Source organism: Ischnura elegans, chromosome 5, assembly GCF_921293095.1.
Source record: "Ischnura elegans chromosome 5, ioIscEleg1.1, whole genome shotgun sequence".
NCBI lineage: Eukaryota > Metazoa > Arthropoda > Insecta > Odonata > Coenagrionidae > Ischnura > Ischnura elegans.
In genome coordinates, this window is record NC_060250.1 from 8,326,889 (window position 1) to 8,340,596 (window position 13,708).

At 40.1% G+C, this 13,708-nt stretch overlaps 1 protein-coding gene across 1 annotated transcript in view; it reads left to right on the plus strand.

Moving 5' to 3' along the window:
- The window catches only part of LOC124158481 (alkaline phosphatase-like), a 72,316-nt gene that overhangs the window by 42,886 nt on the left and 15,722 nt on the right, over nt 1-13,708 (plus strand). Inside the window, exons 6-9 of the mRNA XM_046533605.1 lie at nt 8,759-8,960; nt 9,871-10,005; nt 10,866-11,057; nt 12,981-13,103. Of these exons, the coding sequence (XP_046389561.1) occupies nt 8,759-8,960; nt 9,871-10,005; nt 10,866-11,057; nt 12,981-13,103 (652 nt within the window). The remainder of the gene's footprint in view (nt 1-8,758; nt 8,961-9,870; nt 10,006-10,865; nt 11,058-12,980; nt 13,104-13,708) is intronic.

Here is a 13,708-nt window from a genome sequence, read left to right on the forward strand (position 1 = left end):
ACTAAAACAAATAACTGATACAGTATTACTACATTAAAAGTGCCTTAGTAATTTGTTAACAAAGAGTTATCACAGCAGCAATGAGATAAATGGATAGCAAGTTTTGTGATGAGCTGTTACGACAAAAAGTGCAGCGTTTCCAGTATGTTAAACGAGTTAGGATGGGAATCTTTACAGGAGCGTAGATCGAAGTATAGGCTTAACTTACCTAGGAAATTCGAAGAAGATATTTTCTCAGACAACGTGAATCACATCCTTCGTTTATCATCGTACTATAGTAGACGCGATCATGAGAATGAAATAAAAGACTGCAAAACAGAGAGATTTAAAATGTCATTCTTCCCTCTCACTATTAAGGATAGCAACGTTGTCTCAATTGATAGGATTAATGGCGTCGCTCGCTAGGATCACACACTGCATTTTTATTCATATTTCTAACCTTGCATGTATTTTCTCTATGAATTACTAACCATTAGCAAGTATTTTTTATGAATAAGCATGTATATTTCGCTAGTATGCATAATATTTCTATGACCGTGCGGTGTGCATGTGGCGGTCCTCTTGCATGCTGCATGTTGATGATTTGTCACCCCCTGCCAAACACCCTAGAGGTGGCTCGCAGGTTATTATGTAGATGTAGATGTAATTTAATGGCCTGATGGATATGAATATTCATCGACACCCGGGTCGCTTTAATTTAAAAAGAAGTGATATAAGTAATAGTTATCCATCTAAGACACCTTAATTTCACCCTTTTCCGTGCTAAAGTTTTCTACAAACACCGCAAATTAACGCATGGCTACTGAAATCTCTGCACTCTAAGTGCTCACGAAGCTAATGCTTTATTGATAACTTTTTCTATGGACCGCCCTAAGCCCGAGGTCAGCATATCCAGATACCAATCAAAATTCGCAGGGAAAACATTTCTCCGCAAGCGATTTTTCGATTGTCTTTGGCGATCATCAAGAGGGAGAAGAAGAGGATTTAACCCGCCGCGGCGTGGACTATTTACCTTAAGAATCTTAGCCGGGAACAACTCCACGTAAATGACCTCACTCAGACTTGTAACGTTGTAACTACAGTTACAATGTAACAATTTAGATCAAGGGAACAGGTCAGTCAGGGGAATTTTACGAAATAATTTCGTAGTATTTTTTTACGAACTAGAAGTTGAAGGAACTCTCTTTTGCTCTCCGCCGGGTGAAAAATCCTTGATCGACGTTTCGATGCCCATCGTTTCGACACGACGCGTCGTCCGAGTTAACCGTGGAAACGGCGGCCAATGGATTTTTTGACGTGGCGGAGGACCCCTGGAGATCCCACAATTGGTCGAAACCAAAGTCATTTTACACCGTGAATTTTGCATAATTTTATACATATGGAAACATGGAAAATTTTCGCACAATTTCCCGTGAAACCATTCAGTTTGTGTGAAAAACGACGAGGTGGGGTGGGATGGAGCGAATCGCAGCGAATGAATCATCAACAACGATGACATAAATCTAAGTATTACCCCGCAAGCCACCGAATACTGCTTTTGGCGTGTAGCAAATGTCGGATGGGAGGCGCGCGCTCCCCATCATGTGCATCAACATACTACCCCGCAAGCTGCCTAAAAAGGCAAGTGGCAGGGGATGTTAGGACACCAGCCGTTCACAGATGAAAATGAAGTGCTGCAACGAAATATGACATGCATTTATGAAATTCCTTTATGGTTCGGGGGAAAAACGGTTTCGCATAACTATCCGTTCGGCAAAAAATCTCTATTAATTTATCGCTTCTGTCGGACCTGGAAATATAGTGTGGCTCCAATATTATGTTCTCCGAGTCGCTCTAAGTAATCTCAGCCTAGCGCGCAGCCTCCCAATGTTAAGCGGTTCCCAGCATAAGTTGCTCAAGATTTGGGTAACGCTTTCGTTACGACCGCAGCAGTATTTGACGAATACGTAGTTTACGAAACATAATTTATGCTACAACAAGTTCGATCACAAAATATAGGGATACATTAGGGATACATCACCAATAGCGAGGCACCGTGATCCTTTAATTCATTCAATCGCTATCGCGCTGCACTCTCTTTTCAACACGAGTCAACATTGGATCTGAGGGGGGCGTACCCGGGATCATAACTGGGGCGGGGGGGGGGGGGGGGGGGGGGGGGGCAAGCCATGGTCTGGGGAGGGTCATGGCAAGTAGTGACATTTTAGCATGGAAAAGGTGAATGAAACCAACACTTCAAGAAAATTATAAGAGCGCTTTATTAAATACACCAAAGGATGAAGCTCGCCATTAAAAATATTTGACTTAGCCGGAATTCGAACCCGGATCTCCCGATTGCCGGTCAGGTGTGTTAACCGGTTCCACCTCCAAGCCATTTTTTCAGAGCAAACTTCGGGATGGGTTTTACCGAACAAGATATTGACGTCACAAGTCCACACTGTGGCACATGTGGCGAGGGTCGTGCTTACTAAGCCACTGTCGGGGTGAAAAACCCTTATTTTTTCGCTGGTCACCGACAACGAATTTCAAAGCACTGCAGTGACTAGTTTATGATATTATTTCCTTGAAAAAATAGTTTTACTTTAGTTACATATCTTATTTTATACGATATATACGTATCATTTTTCGTGGGTTTGAAGAAAATTTGTTGAATTCTTTCGTTTCAATTCAGTGCTGATTTTGCTTAATGACTTTTGCGATTTTTGCTTCTAGGGGAGGGCGGGGCAGTTGCTCCCCCCTGCCCCTTGCTGGGTATGCCCATGGGATCTGATTCTGAATTCTGAGCTTTCCAATTCTGCTTTTGACTGCTTTCATGTACGAATGTTGCCAGAAGACATTAAAACGGCAGGAGCCTATGTAATTCATTCCAGGTCATTCGACTTTTCCTCCTTTGCTTATTACATCACCCCAGTCGGCCTTTCAACTCATACTCAGAAGCAAATATCGCAGCGTAAAACATGTTTCCTTAAGAGGAGACACCATTCACTCTAGACTGGCCTTTCTTTGAGACGTGTCACTATTTCTAAACTTCTTAAATCTATCATATCGAACTTTATATTAATAATAAGGTTGATTGACGGATGAAATTACCCATTTAAAAATATACAGTTAGTTTTTGGAAAAGAGAAAAATATATAGATCAAGTGCTAGAATTGCTTGCCAAAAATAAATGCCAGTGCTTACAACATATACGAAAAACAACCAACTAGACATGTGTAAAAATAATAGACATAACATATTTACAAATAAAATTGATGGAATGAGATTTCACAGCCATATATTAAACAATTTAAATAGAAAGCATGATTATACTGATGAACAAATTATCAAAGTCAATGCACAAGCAAAGAACTTTCGCATTTTAAATTTTCTGGATTTATATGAAATAGGTCAACTTTTGCATTAAAAGTTAATGTTACGCAAAATTTTATTAGGGGGGAGTGAAGAGTTTAATTTCTATTGAAAGAAGGAATGATAACATGTATGTGTGTCAGTGTTCACAATGGGGACATATAAGTCAACAACTTGTCAACATCGACATGCATTTAAAATAAATATTACTTCATTACATTCTTAAAAAGGGTTTGTTCACTATTTTACTATCACCGATTGTAGAACTGTGACCTTTGACCCTCACGTTTATGTGGCAGTTAAGTAGATGGCGTCACGAACTCACGCCCAGCACATGACCACTTCTCAGCCATTACCTCGGGAAATCATCGTAGTAAATACACACTTTTAAGTGATTCATTACCTCAATGAGCAGTCCTACCTGAACAAGTAAATGAACGAGAAGTATCATGACGTCAGAAACTCATGAAAAAATGGGCGGAAACTTTCGCTTGGCAGTGAGAATGGGGAAGATTATATATTTCGCCGCGGCTTTACTTTTCCTTCAATGCGCCGAATTCTTTTGATGAATCGTGATTTGCGTTCTTCAACCGTTTAAACTCCAATGTTCCCGTTTGGGAACGGATTTATAAAAATTCATTAAAATTATATTTCGTATATGTGATTAATTTTATAGCTTTTGTTACGTAAATAAAGTATGGACGTATTTTTAATTTGAATCGCATGACTTGCGTATACATAGGTCGTTAATTATATGCCTTTTCACAATTGGTTATTTTCATCACCACTGTAGTGACTATGCCGTTAATTCGATATTTTTCCCTAAAATCGCTCTATAGTAACAAATGCCGATTCACTCAAAAGATCAATATATATATTAAACTGTTAAACTTAGTTTTTTGGCATATTTGTTTTTCAAGCAATAGTAAAAATTTGCGGCGTGTTCCCATTCGGGAAGATGCTTGAAAACGCAGTTAAAAATTTTGCTCGGGATTTCTTTCATAATATTCATTAATTAATCCTCTTAATAAGTTATAAAATAAATAGGATTTGTAAAAAATAAAAATAAAATAGTTGGTAAGTTAGCTTGGTCTTTAAATGGTTAAGGGAGAGAAAGTCTTTCTTTTTATTCATCTCAAGATGTGGATATGATTTTTAAACGTATCAATCGGCATAATTAAAAATACGACCGTTCTGAGTGAGTGCTGAAGGACGAAGAAGGAGTTAAACAAGTGAAAGAGATATGCGCCCTGGAAATGTGGCAATTCGGAATTTTACATATGATAAAAAATACCGAGGTTATATTTGCGGAACGAGAAAATGATGATAAAAGATTACTGAGAATACCATGAAAGTTTCATGATGATAGTCATCAGTTTCCATCTAAATCTACATGCTACCCCAATGCAAGCGGCCTAAATAAGCGTATGGCGGCGAAAACAGTCTTAAACAAGTGAAAAGGAAATGCTGTAACGAATTTCCGCCTATCAATAATTATTAAAGTCCTTCATTGTTCGGATGGAAAAGCGAATTCCCACACATATCCGTTCGGTAAAACATGTCTCTTAATTTATCGTTTCTTTCGGATGTGGGAGTATACTCGGGTTCTAATATGCTGTTCACCGTGGCGCTCTGGCTCTATTCTCATTCTAAGCCTCACGTTTTAAACTAGTAATACGCAGCTTACATAGTACCTATTTATTTTCATGGACGCTCAGTATTTAAGAATATGTATAACGAGGGTGAAAGAGATAGAAAAGTATTCCGGAAGCTGCGGTTTAGAACAAAGACGTAGTTTAGACATGCTTTAATGGCTCACCATTGTTTGGCCTCCGTTGCCACGTGCCCGACGAGAATGACAAAAGAATGCAGTCTCACAAACTTGCGCAACGCCACTTCCACACGACGCTAATGCGTCCTGGCCATTAATTCTTTGCATTGTTCCCAATTCACGGTCCCAAATTTTCCCTACGTATTTGTGCAGATCTCACGTAAGCGCGAAAAAATCGCAACAATAGATTATCTCGGGCTTGAAAAATCGCGCGTTGCGGCCGTGGCAGGCAACTCACTTTGAAACCACTCGCGCAACTTAAAATAACTGTCTTCCAACAAAAAATGAAGAGTTCATTGCGAGAAGAAGACAAAGGAAGGAAGCAAATGTTTGGAAAGAAACGTCACGCAGTTCCGAATTTACGAATACAGTACCTAATTCAATCTGGTCACAATGTACTCTGGTGGTGGTCCTTGGAAGCTATAACTGACAATGAGTCGAATACAATACGCAAAAAAATATATTTTGGTGATTTCGAGGAATTCAAGGCAAGGAAAAACCTTATGTCATTTAAAATATGCTATATATTTCAGAAAAAAGGCCTCCCTTCGTTCATAATTACACCAAAACGCGAGGCACATGCGGAAACAAGAGAATATATAGCCCTAGGACCACCTCGTAACTCCTTCTCATAGAACAGTCACAAGTACAGAAAAAAGTAAAATATAACGAATATAAATGTCTCTTACACCAATTTTTCGCATAAAAAGCGTCATGAATAACTATAAAAAGAAAAATTAAATTGAAACAGGCACCACCACAATATTTTATGAGTTTTTAGAAAAAAAAAATCAGCAACTGAAGTAAAAGCATGTTATTTAAATAAAAACTTCTCCGGAACAACAAATAAACGTAACTGTCATGGTTCACAAACTTAAAGATCTGAAGTAATGAAAGAAGAAAATGTGGCTGTTAATAAAAATACCAAAGGAAGGCGAAGGAAATCAGTGAGAATGCACCAATCGAAATGAAAGAGAATCATTCAATTCCTACCCAAGGACAATTCACTCACTATCTTCCATATGGTATTTTTCATATAAAGACACGTGTTTCCGCTGTTCATTTCCATACATTCATGAAGAACCATAACTATGACGCTCAGTCGTTGAAAGTCGATAACCGATGAAATGATATTCTATAAATCTTATTTTTCCTCAAAATTAGCATTATATGGAACAATTTCTCATATGATAGTATAAATGTCAACCATTTCCTATGAGTCTGTCGAAAGTAACCGGGGGGCCTGTGAGCTCTCTTCCTCGTCGCATTGAGTTTAATTGATCCAAGTGATTATTTCCATGGGTTAAAACGGAATCGAGAAGAAAATTATAGCAATGAGCGCACCAATTAATATCACAATTAGTTTTTTTCAGTATTTACATGCATTCACTGTGTTTGCGTATATATTTTGTCTATAACAATTTTTTGTTTCGATGCAACTTCAGTAAAGCTCGAGTGACACCATAATTTTTCAATTTTTAATTTGAATGTATTCCTATTTTTTCTCTAAACTAGCATTAAATTGATAGCATTTAAAATTTTCTTAAGCCCAAATAATTTTTTCCCAGAATTTTTTTTCAGAGAACTAGCTCGTGCGATAGGGTTTGATAAATGAGTGATCGCTACACCCATCGTTTTCTGAATCACACAATGCCATTCCCATCGTCACCGGCAGGGGGTGATTGACCACCCCCTGCCAAACACCATAGAGGTGGCTCGCAGGGTATTATGTCGATGTAGACGTCACTTTTTCCTTCGCTTTTTCCGTCCCTTACTGTATTTACAACTGTAATTCAATTATAAAACTAAGCGTGGTGTTACATTCGCTTTCAGCGGCCGTGCATTCCGATTGGCTGAAATTCGGTGACAGCGATGGTTTAAGCGACATTGAAAAGGGCCGTACCAAAGGAGGTAAAAGGGATGGGGTTTCCATACCTGGATCCATCGCTGAAAATTTAATGCCTGAAACGGTAATTTTTCGCTATCATTGGAGCTATCACTCGGAAGGAACGGAAAAATGATCGAATGAGGTAGGATCGAAAACGATTCAGGCTTAACTAAGTCATAGTATCACACAGCAATGTCTGACCAGATGCAAATGCTCTCAGGAGAGTACAGATGTACTGAATATCACATCATGTTTTAGACTCCGAGGTTTCTAGATATTTCAGGTCACCGAATTTAGTTTTGAGGCACCTACCTCGTTCTATGAAAGAAAATAATACTTGTTTCCAATAAAATTATCATTAACACTGAATTTTATAACTAATATGTGATGACGGAAATACTGGTTCATTGTAGACCGAAGAAATTAGTTACGTAACTTGGCTACGTAAACGTCAGGGCTAAGCTCAAGTGAAGCACTTCACAGTGACATTTCATGGAAAAGCATAAAAAAGGGCACAAAGTGCCGAGCACGGTGCTCACTCAGCGTGAATGAGTGCTCAGTGCTTTCGTGTTGACACTTGCTTCCTTACATCATCATGTCGTGAATCTTACGCTCACTTCCTCGTTCTGTAGAAAGCGCAGTGACCTCAGCCCATCAAACAATAACACAGGATACTGGTTTCTCTCACGCTTGAACGATCGCGACCCTTCCTCTTTAATAGTATGTGCACTCCACTCATGCAAAACAGGGCTTCGCGAAGCATTCGGGTCGCTATCCAAGATCTTTGGGAGAAGAGGCTCTTCAAAGAATACTATGCACACAATTCTACACGTTGAATCCACGTGTCCTCAGGAAGAGGATATACGCATCGCTAACTATTAAAATATTCTAATGGTTAAGAATGGTTTAAATGAAGTTTTTTGGCAGTTAGCTCAGCCAGCCTCGCCTCCGGTTTGGAGTTCCATCATCACTTCACAATAAGGTCTTCTCACCATCATTCTACGTTATCAATCCAATTCTCTTCCTTCATCTCCTTCGTTTACCCAACATTCAACCCTCTTAACACCGTTTTCAACATCCCCTCCCCGCTAAGTACTCGTTCCATTCATACATTCTGTCTCCTCGGTACTTCATCTAGAAGCTGCCTATCCTCACCCAACATCTCCAGCACTTCGTCGCTCATCCTCCTCTCCACTCTTCTCCTCACCCTTATCTCGAACGCCTCCAGTATTCTCTCATCCTTTTTCCTAAGTGTCTATTCTTCAGCACCGAAAATCCCTTTACTCCCGATAAGACTTTACTCTAGCCTATTCTTTAAATTGGTAAGTAACGATCCTCTCATCAACTGTTTCCTCTTCATCATCGTCTATTTTGCCAATGCAATTCTCTTCCTCATGTTCATACTGGAGAATACCTTTTCCTCTAGCGTACTGCCCAAAGAGTTGAATTACTCTACCTGCTTAATTTTGAGCCCGCCTACTTCTATCTCGATCTTCACATTCCGCGCGATGCTCAATCAACCGCAATTATCTTTCGAAGCGGACGCTTGTGAAAACAGACCAAAAAGCAAGCTAAGGGGGCAACATGAATCAATCCTCCTCTGCTCTCTGCAATCTCCTTTCTCTGTGCCTTTCAATTTGCGTACAGGTGTTTTAAATTGATTCTTTTGCTTCCCGGTGGCGGGGCAGGTGATTATGGGCGGTGGTCGCAAGAACTTCCGGCCCAAAGGCGTCCTGGACGAGGAAAACTTCGAGGCCGTGCGATTGGACGGCGTGGATCTGATCGAGGAGTGGACCAAGAAGAAGGCGGCCGACGGGAGCGCCTTCAAGTACGTCTGGAACAAGGAGGACCTCGCCGGCGTGCAATCGGAGACCACGGACTATCTCCTCGGTACGGTCACCCCTAAATCCAACTCGACAGAAGCTAATTTAAATAACACACAGACGTGCTATGGTGCAACGGATTATGGGAAGAAAATATAAGAAATTAAATGCAAAAATGAGATATTTAATATGTCGTTCTTTTTTTCGTGCTATAACGGATGGCCACAGCTGCGCAATTCATAAATTAATATCGAGATTCATTTGGGGCGTTATCAAAAGCGCCAATAACCGAGTTTTCTCGATCTCGAGTTGACTTGAAGACGATTCAAGTATTCCGGGATTAGCCAAGGTGATAACTTTTACGGGAGTCACCCGCAATGCACAAATTGTGCGAAAAAACCACAGGGAAAAACATTCGCCTTGACCAGGACATTTCCATAGGGGAGAATGACGCCTAGGCAGCTTAAATGGCTAAAGCAGTCGACCGGAAATCGAGGGATCCTGGTCAGGGCGAACGATATTTTCCCTGTGGATTTTTCGCATTTTTGTCTATTAGACATTCAATTCACTGAGGATCCCATGAAAGATATCACTCGTCAAAGCGATTCAACGAGTATGTCACATTCGAAATCAACATAAATATTTTTTGTGCTGTGCCTTTTTTTCATTTTTGTGTGGCTGATTCTTTGGAGAAACATGAACGAGCCCAAAAGCGTAGAAAAAGACGATGAAATACTTAATTGTATATTTTCAAACTCACGAAAAGCTATGAATAAATAGAAAATGGTCCGAATGAGATGAATTATTTCCTAGATTTAAGTCAGAAATATGTGAATCACGACCAATACTGGCTAAAGTTAGTAATAGAGAACTATTACGGAGCAAAGCAATGTTAACCCTTGTTTTGCATAACCCGATTCCTGTACTGCAACTTCCACGATTGTTAATAATGTTCTGTTGCAATTTTTCCCCTCTAGGCCTGTTCGCTGGGGACCACATGGACTACAATCTGAAGGCGGACCACGATAAGGACCCATCGCTGCGAGAAATGACGGAGAAAGCCATCGAAATTCTCCAGAAGAACGAAAATGGATTCGTACTCTTCGTCGAGGGTAAGATTACATATACGAGGATAAAGTAAAGTATTATCCAGGATCGATCCAGAATGCCTCAATACAGCCCTTAGATGCCATACTTTTCATATAAAAACCAATGACAGTTACATAACAAATGGAACAATGTACTCCAAAATATTTCAGACTCTCTGTCATTAAAAAATTCATGAAAAATGAGAGCGCGAAGCAAACGCGGGAACGGAATCTAACGGCATTTATGTCGTTCCGTCCCTGTTTTTCCAAAATGGCGCGTTGCGTTTGAAACTACGTTGTGCTCTGTTATTTACTTCGGCTCAATGCATACATATCGCTCATAAAAAAAATGTAAAAATATGGAAAAACATTGTTTATCTATGAGATGCGTGGGTTAAAAAAGCCGCAGAAAAAAAACCTACTAGTTCCACATATTACCACAGATTTATCTTTTTTCTTTACAGTTTATTTTTCGCTTATCAATTTTTATCAATATAATATAATTTTATTTAAATACGATATTCCAATACGTCCACTGAATTAATTTGCGCACGACGCGTTTTGTATTTACCAATATTTTAAAGTTCATCATGCGCAGCCAAGTTCTTACGTTTAATACGTCCTACTGCTAAAGGAAAGGGATTCGAGGAAAATTGGCAATGGTTGTCGCGATGTGGAAATGTTGGACTTTATGAGTATTTAACTAATGTTAATAACTTCCACCATATCGTGCCACATATAATACAAGATAAAAATAATACAATTGAAAATTCATCCCTATTGCTACATATATATTTTATGTTGGAAATGGATGAACATTTCCAAGGAAGTTAATGTTATTAATCATTGTTATCATCATTATTCTCTTGTCGTTTTTTTCGCAGGTGGTCGCGTGGACCACGCCCACCACGATACGATGGCGCACCTGGCGGTGGACGAGACGGTTGAGATGGCGAAGGCGGTGCAGGCGGCCGTCGACAAGACGAACGAAGCAGACACGCTCATCGTGGTGACGGCTGACCACGCGCACACCATGTCATACGCAGGATACCCTCAAAGAGGACACCCCATCCTGCGTACGTACTCAACTGGGAGATCATCATCATAAGCAAACCCCCCAAGCCGCTAAAATAGACGAGTGCAGAAGCAGGACATCAGCTGTTCAATTATTATGACATCAATTCCCCAAAAAAACAACAGCCAAGACGACCGTTTACTTTGGATTAAAAAAAAAGTTAAAAAGTAAAATAAAATTTCAAATAAAAACCATATCATCCGATCTAGAATGTAGAGCTCTATGGGTCGGAAAATGGATACTAAGAAAGGTTGACGAGAAAATACTACACTAGTGGCTACTACAGGCAAGAGATATGAGTGTGGAGAAAAATGGAGAAGGAGGAGTGGATGAGAAGAAAGAGGAATGGAGAAGTGCTGGACATAGTGGGTGAAGAGAGGCAGCTTCTAGATGAGATACGGAGAAGACAGAAGGTATGGATGGAGCGAGTACTGAGCGGGAAGGGGATAATGAAAACAATGTTAGAAGATAGGTAGGAAAACATTGTTAGAGGAGGAGGAAGAAGAGAATATAATTTTTAAATAGGCTTGTAAGGGAATAGGCCTTATTGTGAATTTTTATTTATTTATTCCCATACCACCGTAAACAGCACGCATTTTACGTCGGGGTTTTTCAACGAGTTGACAATGAAATGTGCACGAACAACGATGCCCTGCACATAGGGGCAACCTACCCGGGCGGTCCTCGAATCCGCGGCCTCTTGTTTGGCAGGGGAGGGATTTACCCCGCCCCAACCGAAATTGAAGATGGAAGTTTAATGCTGGGAGGAGAGAAAATGCTCCATGTCCACTTACCTTTATCAGTAGATATTAATAATGATAAAACAAATTCAGATACCTTGCCTATTGGTATCTACTGACATGATGGCCAGGTCCGCTGCTGCCATTCCTGGATAAGAGGGCGAGGGGGATTTCGAGAGGGAGAGGGATTGAGGGTTTGGCGGGAACTGTGGGTGGGAGGTAGCCGCCATCGGGTGAGGTCATTCTGGGTCATTGGGGTCAAACGGTGGCGAGGAAAATGAAAGAGAGAACAGTTCCGTGATATCTTCCGTGATATCTTCCGTGATGACGAAAAAACGGACGAGGAACTTCGAAAGAAATTCGTTGGAAATGATGCGCTCATTCACAATTACATCATTAAGAAAAATATTAAATAAAAATTACAGGTCGATGTGCTTTGAATAATGAATCCCAGCTAGCATTTTCTGATATCATATCGTATTTGAGGGAGACCATCTACATAATACTCCGCAAGCCGCCTAAAAGGCATGTGGCAGGGGATGTTAGGATACCAGCCGTTTACAAATAATAAGGAAGTGTTCTAAGGAAATTACGACTGGCATTTATTTAAATCATTTATGGTTCGGAGGAAAAACGAATTCCCATATCTGTCCGTTCGGCAAAACATCTCTCTCAATTTATCGCTTCTGTCGGATCTGAAAACATAGTTGCCGAGGTCATTTTCACCATGACAGCGGGATGTGGTGGAGAGAACACCGACGTCAGCTCCTATCTAAGGGCGCCGGAGGAGTTCGGCTTACCGTGCCGTCTGACGGACGGAGTGCTGTACTTGAGGTGACCTTCGCACAGCACTCGAGTAGAGGTCGGGCAGCCATCGTAAAGTCTTCATTGCCGTCAGGATTTGAACCCGGATCCACAGGGCGGGAAGCCAGCACTCCAGCCACCATACCAACCCGTTCCATCATTGTATTTATTGGTCTATTTTTAATTGGGGGAAAAACTAATTCCTATGCCTACCCTCTTGGCGAAAGTACTCTCTTACTCACCAGGAAATATTATAAATTTCTAAGTTATCCTTTGTGCCCCTCTCTGAAAGACATGGTCTCTAAATTGTTAAAGAAATCTAAAAGCCAAAGGAAGACTAATCCTGAATCCAACTCTGAATTGTTTTTTTTCCTTTTCAGATATTGGAGGAACATCTGACGTAGACGATCTTCCCTACTCCACCCTGTCATACGCCAATGGACCAGGATACAAGCACCCAATGTCCAACGGAGATAGATACGACATCTCCAAAGATGACATGAGTGAGTACCCACAATTCCATTATAATTTTCTCCGTATTTAGAGTCTATTACAGGCAAAAATATCCTAGGAAGAAACACAAAAGTCGTCTTTAATATATGTATGGAATTATGATGCTCACATTCCTACTGCACATCAACTGCCTCAACACACCCATCGCATATGCGTCTTTCCCACATCTGCCCTTCGTCTGACGTTTGACAATATTTTCGAAAAATGTAAGCCTTTTAAAAACGGTGCAAGAATTGTTACAAAATAATAAAAAAGGCAAAAAGTCAAAATGACTTCCAGAAATACAAGAAAATGTAAACAGCATGAAGTTGATGGTTTGAGTCGTTATTTGATTGAATTTATTCATAATGAATGAAAATTAAACTTTGTTTATCAATAGAAAGTATTTATAAGACCACTATCAGGCTGCCTGAGGATGACGCAGTGCGTTGAAACCATGGTCGTGATCTAATAAATAGTTTATGTGGAAAAAAGTAGTTTAATTTTCTTTCATCATTAAAATTGAACAGCATATAGAAGGATATAATGGCAAACAAATGTTGATATTACTGATTTCGCTCTGGAGTTTTCGTTTTAAGAGTTGGTCACATAGATT